Raw genomic sequence first — 13591 nt, 5'->3', positions numbered from 1 at the left:
TTTAGACCACAACTTGAATATTATATGCAGTTCTGGCCATCTCATAAAGTAAAGGATATCATTACTCCAAATAGGCCACAGAAAAGACTTGGAAGGATGTTACCAGGACCAGTACAATGCAACAATGAGGAAACTTCGAAAGGCAGGGGTGTTCACCTTGGAAGAGAAGGGAAATTTAATAAAGAGATTCAAGGTTGTGGGGAGCCTGGACAGAGGGCATTTACATCAGTTTGGCCTGTGTTTAAAGTGATTGATGGAAAGAGTTGAGGGAAGACAGGGTTGGATTCATCTCTGGGCTCCACACTGACGGAGGGATGTGAAAGCATTAGAGAAAGTACAGAAAAATATTCATTTCTCAGAGAGAAGACTGAGAGGAGATTTGACAGGAGTTTTCAAAATAAGGAGGGGTCTGGGTAGAGTAGTCAAAGAGAAACTGTTCTCACTGGTGAAAGGATCTGGAACGAAAACATAAAGAGATTGAAATTAGTAAAAGAAACAAAAGTATTACAATAAAAAGTGTTTTTCTTTCAGGCATGGAATGGTACGGGTGTGGAATGTGCTCTGTGAGACAGTGTAGGGGGCAGTTTCAATTTACAGCTTCATAAAACCATTAGACAGTTATTGGAAGAGGAGGAAGGTGCAGGGTCGCAGGGTGAGGAGATTCTGGGGGAGTGACTCTAAAGGAAAGGCTCATTTTGAGAAGCCAGTGTGAATATGATGGACCGAATGGCCTCCTTTCATGCCGCGATAATTATGTTATATTTCAATTTCTATTATTCTAATCTGGTTTGAGAAGTTTCACCCCTGTGCCCTCGCAATTTCTGCTCTTTAAGGCGCCTTGTTCCGATGTCCTCACGGAAATATTGCTCCTCAGTTAGCGGATTTCAGTAACATCTCAGTAAAGCTAAAGATGGGATTTCAAGTATTTACGATAATTTGCAAATTCTAATAAAATATTTACTTATTCACCAAAAGATATTCTAAAAGCTGTGTAATGGGGGGGAAAAGGGTGCCACTGCTAGACGAGGTGGCCGAGTGGTTAAGGCGATGGACTGCTAATCCATTGTGCTCTGCACGCGTGGGTTCGAATCCCATCCTCGTCGTATACATTTTAAAGCAGACCTTTGCAGAAGGACCCTCAGAGCTGTTAACCGTTCCTTGTGGCGAGCTGATTATTAGATTGAATTCAATATTCAGCGCAACCGCTTGCTGCCCTAACCTTCTTGATCTTGCGATGATGTCTGATATTTCAGCTCCACATTTGTTTTGTATTTGTTAATAGCTCAGCAGCGGTACATTTAATGGGACATAAAATATACATTGTTGAATAAAACTTCACTGAAAATTTTAATGTTTCAAATCGAGATGTTATGTAGTCTTCCACAAAAGCTGTTACTTTGCAAAAAGAGAAAAGGCTCTCTGTCTGAAGCTGGCGACTGACTGACACTTAGGGAAATTGGTGCAACTCTGATGGACAAAGTTAAAAAACACACACCAGGTTTATTTGGAAATACAATCTTCCGGAGCGCTGCTTCTTCATCAGGTAGCTCGCTTCTTCCAAATAAACCTGTTGGCCTATAATCTGGTGTTGTCTGATTTTTAAATTTGTCTACCCCAGTCCAACACTGGCACCTCCTCATTCATAACTCTGAAGGCTGATCTCCCAATATCCAACTCGTGACAAGGTACAAGAATCTGGAGAAAGAAAAGTCTAGTGAAGAGGAGCAGACAACCAATACCTTCTGGATCTGCCGAGATCGCGGGGTGCAGACTCTGGTTCAAACCGCAGCTAAACTCTCTCACTGGAATTGCTCTTTGGCTTCTCCCGTCTCCGTCATCAATCAGGTTTCAATCTAATATTCAGCCACAGCCCGTTATTACGGAGGCAACAGGTTCTGTAGCGTTTACTGCAAGGGTAATTGAATAAAAAGAGTAGGGAAGTGTTCTCACATCCGTAAAGGGCTTTAGCGAGGCTGCATCTTGAGCTCTGTGTATGGAGCTGGTCGCCTTTCTCAAGGAAAAAATCAACTAGGCAAAAGTGAGGACTGTAGATGCTGGAAACCAGAGTTTAGATTAGAGTGGTGCTGGAAAAGCACAGCAGGTCAGGCAGCATCCGGGGAGCAGGAAAATCGACGTTTCCGCCTCCATTCCTGATGAAGGGCTTTTGCCCGAAATGCCGATTTTCCTGCTCCTCGAATGCTGCCTGACCTGCTGTGCTTTTCCAGCACCACTCTGATGTAAACCCTTTCTCAAGGAAAAGTACAATTACATTGGAGTAGGTCAGTGTAGGTTGATTCGGCTGATTACTGGGATAACAGCTGTATTCGCAGGAAAGGATTAACAGGTTGGCCTTGCAGCCACTGACATGGGGTAAGAACGAGAAGAGCTGACAAATTTACTTACTGAAACCTGTCAGTTTTTAAGGAGGGTTTCAAAGGGTGGATGCTGAAAGTGTTCTCATCCCTTATTGGAGACGAGAACTAGGGGTGCACATCCAAAATGAGGGGATCCTATTTAAAACAGGGGTGAGGATGGATTCTATTCCCTCAGACCATAAGATTTTGGAGCAGAATTAGGCTCAGCCAATTGAGTGTGCTCGGCTATTCTCAATCACATTCTCCTGCCTTCTGCCTGTAACCCTTGAATTAGGAGAAAATAACTGCAAGTTCACGGGAAGCAGAGGTGGGGACTGGGTGGAATAATGGAAATGTCCCTGGGCTCGTAATCCAGAGACGAAAATAATGAATGGGGCGTCTTTGTGGCCTTGCGTCTTTGCCAAGCTGCCTTAGTTCAAGTCTCACCTGCTACAGATAGATAGAGCTGACAAACTGACAGAGGGACTACTCTGTAAACATCAGCTCCAAGGGTAGAGATTGTATCTCTGGCAGGCAGCAGCTCAGTCAACGCTCTGTTGCTTTCCTGTGTATGGGGTGGGGTTTTGAGGGGTGCGGGGTGAGACGGGGTAGGGAGAGGTGTCGATGGTGAGGTTCTCAGTCCGACAGGACACAATATCATCCAGTTGTTTTAATTAAAATAGAACGACGCAAATAAAGATCTTATTAAAATCTTTAATCCAAAATATACACAAGTGAAAAGCGGAACGTACGTAATAACGAGAAATATTAAAGAAAATTTAAACTAATCAAAACTCCCATCTTAAAATAGTAGATAGGATTTTATTTGGATAAAGCGCAGGATTTAGTGATTTACAAACGTAAGAGAAATGCAATAATGTCAAAAGCAGAAAGGTCCTTCTCTCACCGACCTACGGCCACGGTCTCCAGACACTGTGTGAAACAGTCCCTCTCGATGAGTCCTGGTGACCAGGGACTGGTTTTGGCGAAACAATAACTTTCTGGGGGCACTCTAGAAAAGGTGTTGAGCCGGAGTCATAAAGTTCATGATGTTTCGCTGTGAAGTCGCTGGGGTTTGGCATCTGATGCGAGACTGCGGACCGAGCGGCGAGGAAATGCGAAACATTGCTTGCGGGAGAGTTGCTAGCGACTGCGGGGACAACAGCCATTGGCCTCACGGCGTTGGAGGCGGCGGGACCGACATCCCAAGCCCCGGAATCTCGCTGTCCTGGTCGGAGAGGATCCAAAGTGGGGCCGGAGGGGCTCGGGCACTCCGGCATTCGGCGGTTACTGTTCTTCTCGGAAGCTCGCTCCAGGAAGACCGCTAGACCCTCCATCAGACCGCTCCGGGACTGCGAGTTGAACCTGGCGCAGCTTCGAACGAAGCTATTCACCTGCAGGAGGCACTCCTTAAAGCCAGCCTCGTAGTTCTGCCGTGTGATTTCTGCTCCCTGATGTTCTGTTTAAACACAAGGTCGGTCAGTGATATGCGTTTGGGGACATCCGAAAATTGCCCCTGAGGACTATACTGAACGCACGATCCTGTACATTTTGGAACTGTACGTTAATATATTTACATTAATGGACGCCCCTTATTAATAGTGTTCCACTTAAACCAATCTATAACCGATTACTTCGAAATTCCAAATAGGATCTCAGCAAAGAATCAATTCCGAGCTCCGGGTACAAATCCCGATCCGGGGCCCCTCTGGGAGGTGGGTTATGATTTTGCATGTCCCAGCTTTATTTTTGAACACAAGGTAGCGAACTAAAGGCAGGAGGAATCATTGATTACCAATACAACAAGTATCAATGCCCAATCTATGCACACTAAAGGTATCGATTTTACCGAACGCAAACTGGATGTTTAAAGCCAACTCCGCAGATGGGATGGTGAGCAAAGACGCGCATGGAAACTGGAATCACTAGCCACAGCAGCAAGATCAAGGCAGATACCCACCCGGTCCATTCGCAAGCGCCGCGTTTTTCAGATATTGAACCGTCATTTCTAAGATTTCAGCCTTCTCCATTTTACCGTTTCGGAAACTCTAAACAGAAAGAGACAGAAACGGGGTTGGGGAAAGAGAAACGAAACCTGGGTAAAAGTGGAAGGACATGCGAGAGATATCAAGGTATCTTTTTGTTCGGAGCGCCACACACACTTCATACTAATCCCGGGAAATTTCACACTTAAGCCGCGGAAAGGTTCCTTCAACTGTGTCACTTCGCGACAAAAAGGTGCCCTCACCTCGTTCTGGGAATGCGTCAATAAGAAAGATTTCAGTTGGTCCAAACTGCGGTTCATTCGATCGCGTCTCCGTTTTTCCACTAAAGGTTTAAGTAACTGTTGATATAGAATGGAAAGGGTTTTTTATATTGATGTGACCACACTTTGCATCCAGTTTGCCCGGTCCAGCTCGGAGCTGGGGGCTGTTGCTGCATCCGGGGGTTGGGGGCCTAAACTGCTCAAATCTGGGAGGAAACGTCCTGACTCCCTCCCAATTGTTTTCTTGCAATAATTTAAATAACACTTCAGTACCAACGAATAACTGTATCCTGGTTAATGCAGCTTTTAATACATATGAAAACAAAACAAAACGGGCTAATGTGGAGCACATTTCGTTTAGTCCATTGTCAAATCACTTTTACCTTTTTAACCTCCCTGACATCAGACGATTCTGCTGCCATCTTCATCGAAGAGCTTGTCCTGGTGTCTTCGCCGGGGTTAAACATAAGGAAAACCTTAAAGGCTGCCTTTATTTATAGGGGAGGTACCGAGACACGTGAGATTGGGGGACGGGTCATTTGATGTTCGCCCCCACCCCCCTCATCCTCCCCACTTGTTCCTATCTGCATGCATTTGTTTCCGGGGACTCCCGCAGAGCTGTGAAGGAAAAGCATCTAACATTGAAATGCAAACTGCAGCGTCACTAAATCCTTTGCTACTTTCCAATCGAAATACAGTATTTGAAAAAGGGATTGTAGATTGCAGACCGCATTATACCGCAATTATTAAACATCAATCATGTTTAACGAAAAATGTTTAATCTATTTAGAGTTTACAAGACTAAGATTTTAATTAATTGAATCCTTTAAACTTTTAAAAAATTTATAAAACAAACAATTCCTCGGTTGGATTAAGAAAATACGGCCTCACAGCACTTAGAATTGTTCAGGGATGTACACAAATGATTGGATTAATATAACAACGATGAAAGGTTTGGAATCCAGCCTTAATTCCCAGTACACTTTACCGAGCCAGGTGTCAGGGTGGGAAACACTGTAATTTGCATACTCGGCTCTGCACCACACTTTCTCAGCTTCACTTCAATGGTGTGTGGGAGCTGTCGGGTGATCAAAGAGTTAAAGTTGAAAGCGAGTTTCGCACACGCTCTGTTTGTCATCTATCTATCTACCTATAGAATCTGATGATTGGGATAAAGTGGCTGGCTATCATGTTGAGCAGGATAAAGTGCGATGTGACTTGTTTACAGATTTAAAGAGGAAAGTTTGATTGCGTTAATTTAGTGATGCAGTTGTACAGTGCTCAGGCAGGCTATTGGGTGTGAAATCTGCATTAGCCATTCTGAATCCTGATGTAAAGGCGCCGGTGTTGGACTGGGGTATACAAAGTTAAAAATCACACAACACCCAGTCCAACAGATTTATTTGGAAGCACCAGTTTTCGGAGCGCTGCTCCTTATGAAGTTCTCCACGTGATGGAGGAGCAGCGCTCCAAAAGCTAGTGCTTCCAAATAAACCTGTTGGACTATAAGGTGGTGTTATGTGAGTTTTAATTCTGAATCCTCTACGACTGATCGGCACTGAATAAATATTAAGCCGCTGGAACTAGCCTCAGGGGATGCAGGTGATAGGTTCTTGGTTCTTGGTCACAGAATCTTAGAGTGTTTGCGAAGCTGAAAGTCACACGGAGGTGACAACTTGTGCCGACCACACGCTCGTTTGATGCGACCGCCGTCTCTGGAATCAGAACAAAAGGCCGAGTCTTTATGTCCCGTGTCTCCTCTTCATTTGGTACTTTCAATTCTCTGTCCAGATATTATCATCCCAAAGATTATGCCGCACAGTCAGACCTACAGTCCAAACATCCTTCACAGTCAAACGTACAGTTACAGTCCCGATATCCTACACTGTCAGAGATACAATGCAGATACACTGCACAGAGTTACAGTATGCATTTCCTGCACATAGTTACTGTACACATTTCCTGCACAGAGTTACAGTACAGATATTCTGCACAGAGTTACTGTAACAGATATTCTGCACAGAGTTACTGTTTATATTTCCTGCATAGAGTTACAATACAGATATCCTGCACAGTTATAATACAGATAGTCTGCACAGAGTTACAGCACAAATATCCTGCACAGAGTTACAGTACAGATTTCCTGCAGAGTTAGTGTACAGATTTCCTACAGAGTTACTGTACAGACTTTCTGCACAGTTGCTGTAACAGATGTCCTGCACAGAGTTACTGGATGGATAGCCTGCACAGAGTTACTGTACAGCTTTCCTGCAGAGTTACAATACACTTTTCCTGCAGAGTTACTGTACAGATTTCCTGCAGAGTTACAGTACAGCTTTCCTGCACAGAGTTATGGTACAGATTTCCTGCAGAGTTATGGTACAGACTTTCTGCACAGAGTTACAGTACAGATTTCCTGCACAGAGTTACAGTACAGATTTCCTGCAGAGTTACTGTACAGATTTCATGCAGAGTTACAGTACAAATTTCCTGCAGTTACAGTACAGCTTTCCTGCAAAGTTACAGTACAAATTTCCTGCAGTTACAGTACAGCTTTCCTGCAAAGTTACAGTACAAATTTCCTGCAGAGTTACAGTACAGCTTTCCTGCAGAGTTACAGTACAAATTTCCTGCAGAGTTACAGTACAGCTTTCCTGCAGAGTTACAGTACAAATTTCCTGCAGAGTTACTGTGCAGACTTTCTGCACAGTTGCTGTAACAGATGTCCTGCACAGAGTTACTGGATGGATATCCTGCACAGAGTTACTGTACAGATTTCCTGCAGAGTTACAGTACATATTTCCTGTACAGAGTTACAGTACAGATAGCCTGCACAGAGTTACAGTGCAAATTTCCTGCACATATTTACTGTACAGATGTCCTGCACAGAGTTACTGGATGGATATCCTGCACAGAGTTACTGTACAGATTTCCTGCATAGAGTTACAGTGCAAATTCCTGCACAACCTGTGTTACAGTACAGATATCTTGCACAGCCAGAACTGCAGTGAGATACCCTGCACAACTAGACTTACGATGCAGGTTCCTGACCAATCAGAATGACTATGCAGTTATCTTGCACAGCCAGACCACTGTAAGGTAATTCACACAACCAGGTTGATTGTGTAAGTATTCTATACAGCCTGACTGTTGACTCTCTACTATGCTGAACTGGAGGTCATTTGGGAAAAGGGGAAATTTGATTCGGTTGGGCTGATCCCTGAGCAGAGTGTAAAACTCATTTGGAAGAATGCTCCAATGTTGGAACTCTGAAGCAAGCACCAAAATGTTACTTGTCTGGTGGTGAGAAACGCCCTTCCCATTCAATCCTTCCTATATAACCACTTCCTACAGTGATTGAAGTCACCTTAAAGATCCCATCAACTTGACCTTTCCACCATCTGAGTTATTATAATCCTCAGGTTAAACTCAACACCAGTCGTTCTCTCTCCCTAATGGGAGAGCAGTCCTTAGAGATGAATCTGGTTATTGGATGAAAGTAAATCTACAATTCCTCACCACATGACATATATCACTTGGATATGAAAATGTAAATACAAATCGGCTATCTCTGCTCTAAAAGCAGTTGTACTGGATTCAAAACATTGAGCATTTTCGAGCATTTTTTGAGCATTCTCTATTTTAATTTGGGACCAATGCCCAGAGTATCACTTTTCTGCATATTGCCCTTGAGGGAGCTTTGGTGGGGAGGTGACTGTTGCAAACCTCCTCATGGAATATGCCTTTGCAAAGAAGATCTAGAAAGAGATGAATTGGCTTTTTGGTGAGGTTCATTCTGTGTAGCTCCATGCTAAGGACTCTGAGACCTATGAATTGTTCCCTGAGGCACATACTTAGACAAACATCAACTGCAGTGGACAGCCATTAACCTAGTGAAAGACCATCTTCATTCTGTCTGAAATCTTGCTGTGCAAAGGGTGGTCCTTCACTGAGGATGTTGACCGGCTTATTAAAGTATCCTCTATACAACACGCTGCACTGTGAGGTGCCTTGGTACCTTTTGAACTGCTGATTTACACCATACATTCCTCATAATCCACACAGCACAAGTGGTATGATTGTTCCAAGCCTCTTGAAACACAATGCCTGAAGGCCTTGGACAGTGACCTGTGACAGTGCAGAAGCTTGTGCAATCTTCATTGTAAGAGCAGTGAAACACTCAACAGGGTCAATGTACTGCATTTACTGAAAGTGCTCTCTCTCATATCATGTGAACAGCTAGGCATGGATTACACTGTGACTCTCTTTAACAAGTTTTATGTAAAAAAGACATTTTTGGAAGAATACACCTCATTGTCTGATTGGCCTGTTCCTGACTGTTTAACTGTCCATCACCAGAAAATTTGTAAATGCAGTTAACCTAATTGTGAGGCTTGACAGAGAGACAGTGAATACTGTCTTGACCTTACACTTTGCTAATTCAGTACTCAACATTACAATGTCAGGTCTGTAAAAGTAAAAGAAGATTTAAGCATAGAATTGAAAAAGATATTGCTAATTTGTTCTCAAAGTTAAATTTCAACCAATTACTAGGAATTGATGAACGAATGTGATTATTGGATGAAAGTAAATGGAAGTAAATCTACAATTCCTCACCACATGACATAGATCACTTGGATATGATAATATAAATACAACTCATTTATCTCTGCTCTGAAAGCAGTCATGCTGGATTCAAAACATTGAGCATTCTCAAGGATATTTTGAGCATTCTCTATTTTAGTTTCAGCTATACCTGCATAGGATCAAAAATGATTCCCAGGGATTTAATTCAGTTTCACAATTATACATAGTCTGAGTAACTGATCCCTTGACCCCTGCACACCCCAAACGGGAGGTGAATGTTTCCATTGCCATCTCCTCTTCTTTTTGTAGTTTTTGGGAGAATGATCAATACTGAGAGGGTTTAAGAGTTAGGATCAACAAAAGGAGTTTTTAAAAATAGTCAATGATCCTGTCTTAGTGATCTCTGAGGAAGAGAATTCAACAGATTCATTGTCGTCTGAGAAAATTAATCTCCTCACCTACTAATGGGAGATCTCTTATGTTAAGATCATGGTTCCCCAGATCTCTCCCACAAGTAGAAACCACCTCTTCAACATTCATCCTATAAAATTCTCTCAGGATTTTTCTGTTTGAACAAGATCACCTCTCAGTTTTCTAAATGGCAATGGGTACAAGCCAAAGTTTTCCAACCTTTCATCCTGAGATAAAACCCAGCCCTCCATCCCAGGAATCAGTTGATGAGAAGTCTCTCTGTCTTGCTTCTGAAGGAATGAATTACCTCTCTTAGATACCACAATCTGCACACAATGCTGCAGAACTCACCAATTCCTGTAAAATGGTAGCAAAGCACCCTTATTCTTAGATTCCATTTCCCTTGCAATAAACCTCTGCAACTACAGTATACACAAACTTGTGATTACTGCTCCAGCATACTCACTTCCCTTTGTATCTCAGGATCCTGCATTCTCTCTCCATTTAAATTGCATAATGTTTTTCTAGTCTTCCTGCCAAAGTAGACAACTTCATTTTTTCCCTAATCATATCCCATCATTTTTTGTGCGCTCACTGGACCTGTCTCCATCACAATCTTTACATCAGTATTAAATGATCAACTGTGTGGGTTGGGTTGCTTCAGTAAATGACTGGTACAGATTATAAATAACCTGCACTCATCCCTGTTACACTCCACTCTTATAACTGGCCAACATGAAAATGTACTTATTGATCCCACTCTGTTTTTCTGTTAGTCTACCCATGTTAACATGTTGCACCCTACATTATTAATTTTTAGTTTGTATAGTAACCTTTGTGTGGAACTTTTGCCAGTTGGAGTGTGGGAGATAGCAGCTGATCAAAGAGCTCAAGTTGGAAAAGAATTTCTATCTATCTATCTATCTATCTATCTATCTATCTATCTATCTATCTATCTATCTATCTATCTATCTATCTATCTATCTATCTATCTATCTATCTATCTATCTATCTATCTATCTATCTATCTATCTATCTATCTATCTATCTATCTATCTATCTACCTACCTACCTACCTACCTACCTACCTTTAAGGCAGACTTGTTAGTTGGTTTTATGCTGATGCTGATGCTAATCATAAGCTCGTGAGTGAACTTACTGCAGCCTCCGGACCCCACACACCCTGATGACCAGATCCACTTTGATTCCAAACCCACCAACTGTATCCCTTTAGGTCACTTGTCAGTTTTTAAAATTAGCGTTAATTTGAAAAGAGAACTGTCTTATTTTATTAATTAAAAAGATCATAACACTCTGTTCATGAGAACCAACTGTCTCCCTTGTAATAAATTTTAATTCTGAATGAGAAAGTGCAGACAAATGGGAGAATTAGGATTTGATGAGGTTTCTTACAGTTTACAAACACACTTATCAGCAACTGGGTTTGGTCTCGGCATCAAAGTCAATGCAATTGAGATGAGAGAAGACATTTATTGGGGAGCTTTCTCAGAATTGTTCAGGTAGAATTTCAATTATTTCCCAGAGTCAATGGGAACATTTTAACCCCAGTGATCATCAATAACGAGCTGTTACTTTTCTTCATAAAGGACGGTGCTTAAACAGTTTAACTGGTCATTCCTGCTAATCCTCTGTCCGCTCTCGAACAGATGGCTCCCTTAAATTTGTTAAAGTTTTCAGCCGATAGAGCATTGTGTCTGCCCAGAAGGTCAGTGAGGCGGATCCACCTCTCTCAAAACCCAATCAGGGATTGAATGAACATCAAGAGGGTAAAAGGAAGGATTAAATCTCCCTCTGTCTGCAGCTCAATGTTCTTTCCTTTTGGAAAGGTTCAACAACACAAAATCCACACGAAACAGAGAGCAGATATTTTTTATTAAAAGAGCATTCTCTGAAAAGGGCATTTAAATCAAGGATCTGTGTTTGACAATGATTGTCAGAGGTGGCTTTGAATGAAGTGTTACCCCAAAACTCTCCATGAATTTTATGTTTCTTTATCAACTTTACTCTGCTCTCTGGACTGCTGACTCACTGCTAGAAAGAAGGAAGCAGTAAAACTAAGGGCAGGAGCAGGCCATTCAATAAGATTATGACCAATTCTTTATCTCAAGGCCATATTCCACTTTCTTCCCATATCCTTGATATCTTAAAAATTTAAAAACATATCTATCACTTGCTTGAATATATTCAATGAGTGACCTCCACATGCCACTCCAGTATTAAATTGCATAAGTTTCACTAATCCTTGAAGAGATGTTTCCTCATTTCAGTCCTAGATAGCGTAATGTGTATCCTGAAATTGTATCCCATGATTCTAGACTCCCCAACATGGGAAGCACCCTCCCTGTCTCCTGCCCTTAGATCTTTATATGTTTTAATCAGATCCTCTCTCATCCCGCTAAAATCTGGTGAATACTGTCCTAGTAGAATCAAATTCTCCTAATAGGACAGTCCTGGCATCCCTGAAATCAGATTATTGAACCTCCTATGCACTCTCTTGATGGCATGTGTATCCTTTCTTAGGTAGGGAGACCAAAACTATACCAAGTATACCAGGTATGGTCTCACCAAGGCCCCATTTAATTGTACTAAGACAGCCATTCTTCTGATCTCAAACGATTAGTTTCACTCTCAACCGATAGTCCTTCGTTAAAATTGGGCAGGATGCTTCCTTGAGAATTTGTGGTCAACTCCTTGCATCAGACCATACAGACACACAGTTGTAAGAATATAAGAAATAGGAGCAGGAGCACACCAATCATCCTTTTGAGCCGTTTATCATTCAGTAAGTTGATGGCTGATCTGATTGTGGTCTCAGCTTCACTTTTCTGCTTCTCCACTCTTTCTTGACTCTGTTGTTCATCAGAAGTTTGTCTAAGTAAACCTCTTTTGTCAGAGGGGTGGTGAATTATTTACTGCAGAGGGCTATTGATGCTGGGTCATTGAGCCCTGAGGTAGATTTTTAATCAGTAATGGAATCAAGGATTATGAGGAAAAGGCTGGAAAGTAGATTTGAAAAGGATCAGATCAGCCAGGTTGTCATTGAATGATGGAGCAGGCTTGATGGGTCAGATGGTTAAACAGCCCACTCCTGCTCCAACATCTTATGGAATGTATTTCACAAGACCAGGCTCCATGCCCTTCTACTCTGGGGAAGAGAGTTTCACAATATCTGAAATTCTTGAGGGAAGAAATTCCTCCTGATTTGCATCCTCAATTATTATTTTTAAGTTGTGAGGAAACTTCCTCTTAACACTCATTTTACCAAGTCTTCCTCAGAATCTTGTATGTTTCAATAAAATCCCTTCTCAATCCCAATTGATTCTGGCCCAACCTGTTGAAGCATTCTTCTGAGGCAATCCTTTCATCTCAAGAATTCAATGGTGTAAAGCTTTTTTGAACTACTTCTTCTGAAAGTAGCTCTCTCTTTAGGGAAGGAGATCAAAACTGCTTCCAATACTCCAGGTGTGGTTTCACCAGCACCTGATGTATTTATAGTAAAAATTCTGTTCGTTTTCATTTCTCCTCCTTTGCAGTGAGGGCTAATATTCCATTTGCCATTGTATCCAAAATGTCAACTCTCTTGCTCCTCAGATGTTGCTTGACCTGCTGTTCTTTTCCAGTGCCACATTTTTTGATCCTAATTGCTCAGTTGACCTAATTGATTCATGTCGAAAGACATTCAGATCCCTCTGAAATGCCCACACTTCTTTTAGATAGTCATAAAGTCATAGAGCTGTACACCATGGAAACTGACCCTCTGATCCAACTTGTCCATGCCGACCAGATAGCCTACATTCATCTCGTCCCATTTGCCAGCATTTGGCCTATATCCCTCTAATACCTCCCTATTCATATGCCCACCCAGATGTTTTCTAAACGTTGTAATTGTACCAGCCTCCATCACTTCCTCTAGCAGCTCATTTCATACATGCACCACCCTCTGTGTGAAAAA

At 42.1% G+C, this 13591-nt stretch overlaps 1 protein-coding gene and 1 non-coding gene across 2 annotated transcripts; one reads left to right on the top strand and one right to left on the bottom strand.

Moving 5' to 3' along the window:
* Nucleotides 1-1021: 1021 nt before the first annotated feature.
* Nucleotides 1022-1103, top strand: trnas-gcu (transfer RNA serine (anticodon GCU)). Its single transcript has one exon. It is a non-coding gene; the product is annotated as a tRNA-Ser (tRNA).
* Nucleotides 1104-3265: 2162 nt separating this feature from the next.
* LOC122543432 (transcription factor HES-5-like) lies at nt 3266-4659 on the bottom strand. Its single transcript, XM_043682146.2, has 3 exons — nt 4603-4659; nt 4315-4402; nt 3266-3813 (listed from the first exon to the last, which is right to left on the bottom strand). The coding sequence occupies exons 1-3, from the start codon at nt 4657-4659 to the stop codon at nt 3266-3268; spliced, it is 693 nt and encodes a 230-aa protein (XP_043538081.2).
* Between the last annotated feature and the right edge of the window lie 8932 nt (nt 4660-13591).

Source organism: Chiloscyllium plagiosum, unplaced genomic scaffold, assembly GCF_037043375.1.
Source record: "Chiloscyllium plagiosum isolate Xiang-an unplaced genomic scaffold, Cpla_swu_hap1 HiC_scaffold_44, whole genome shotgun sequence".
NCBI classification, from domain to species: Eukaryota; Metazoa; Chordata; class Chondrichthyes; order Orectolobiformes; family Hemiscylliidae; genus Chiloscyllium; species Chiloscyllium plagiosum.
Note: the sequence above shows the minus strand (reverse complement) of the source record. Positions and strands in the feature narration are given on the sequence as shown.

Excerpts from the sequence above, each read along its gene's own strand:
- LOC122543432 (XM_043682146.2), bottom strand. The coding sequence starts at position 4,659 with ATGAACCGCAGTTTGGACCAACTGAAATCTTTCTTATTGACGCATTCC. Across the intron at positions 4,403-4,602 it reads TGACGCATTCCCAGAACGAG|AGTTTCCGAAACGGTAAAAT; the intron begins GTGAGGGCACCT and ends CTTTCTGTTTAG. Across the intron at positions 3,814-4,314 it reads GGCGCTTGCGAATGGACCGG|AACATCAGGGAGCAGAAATC; the intron begins GTGGGTATCTGC and ends GTGTTTAAACAG.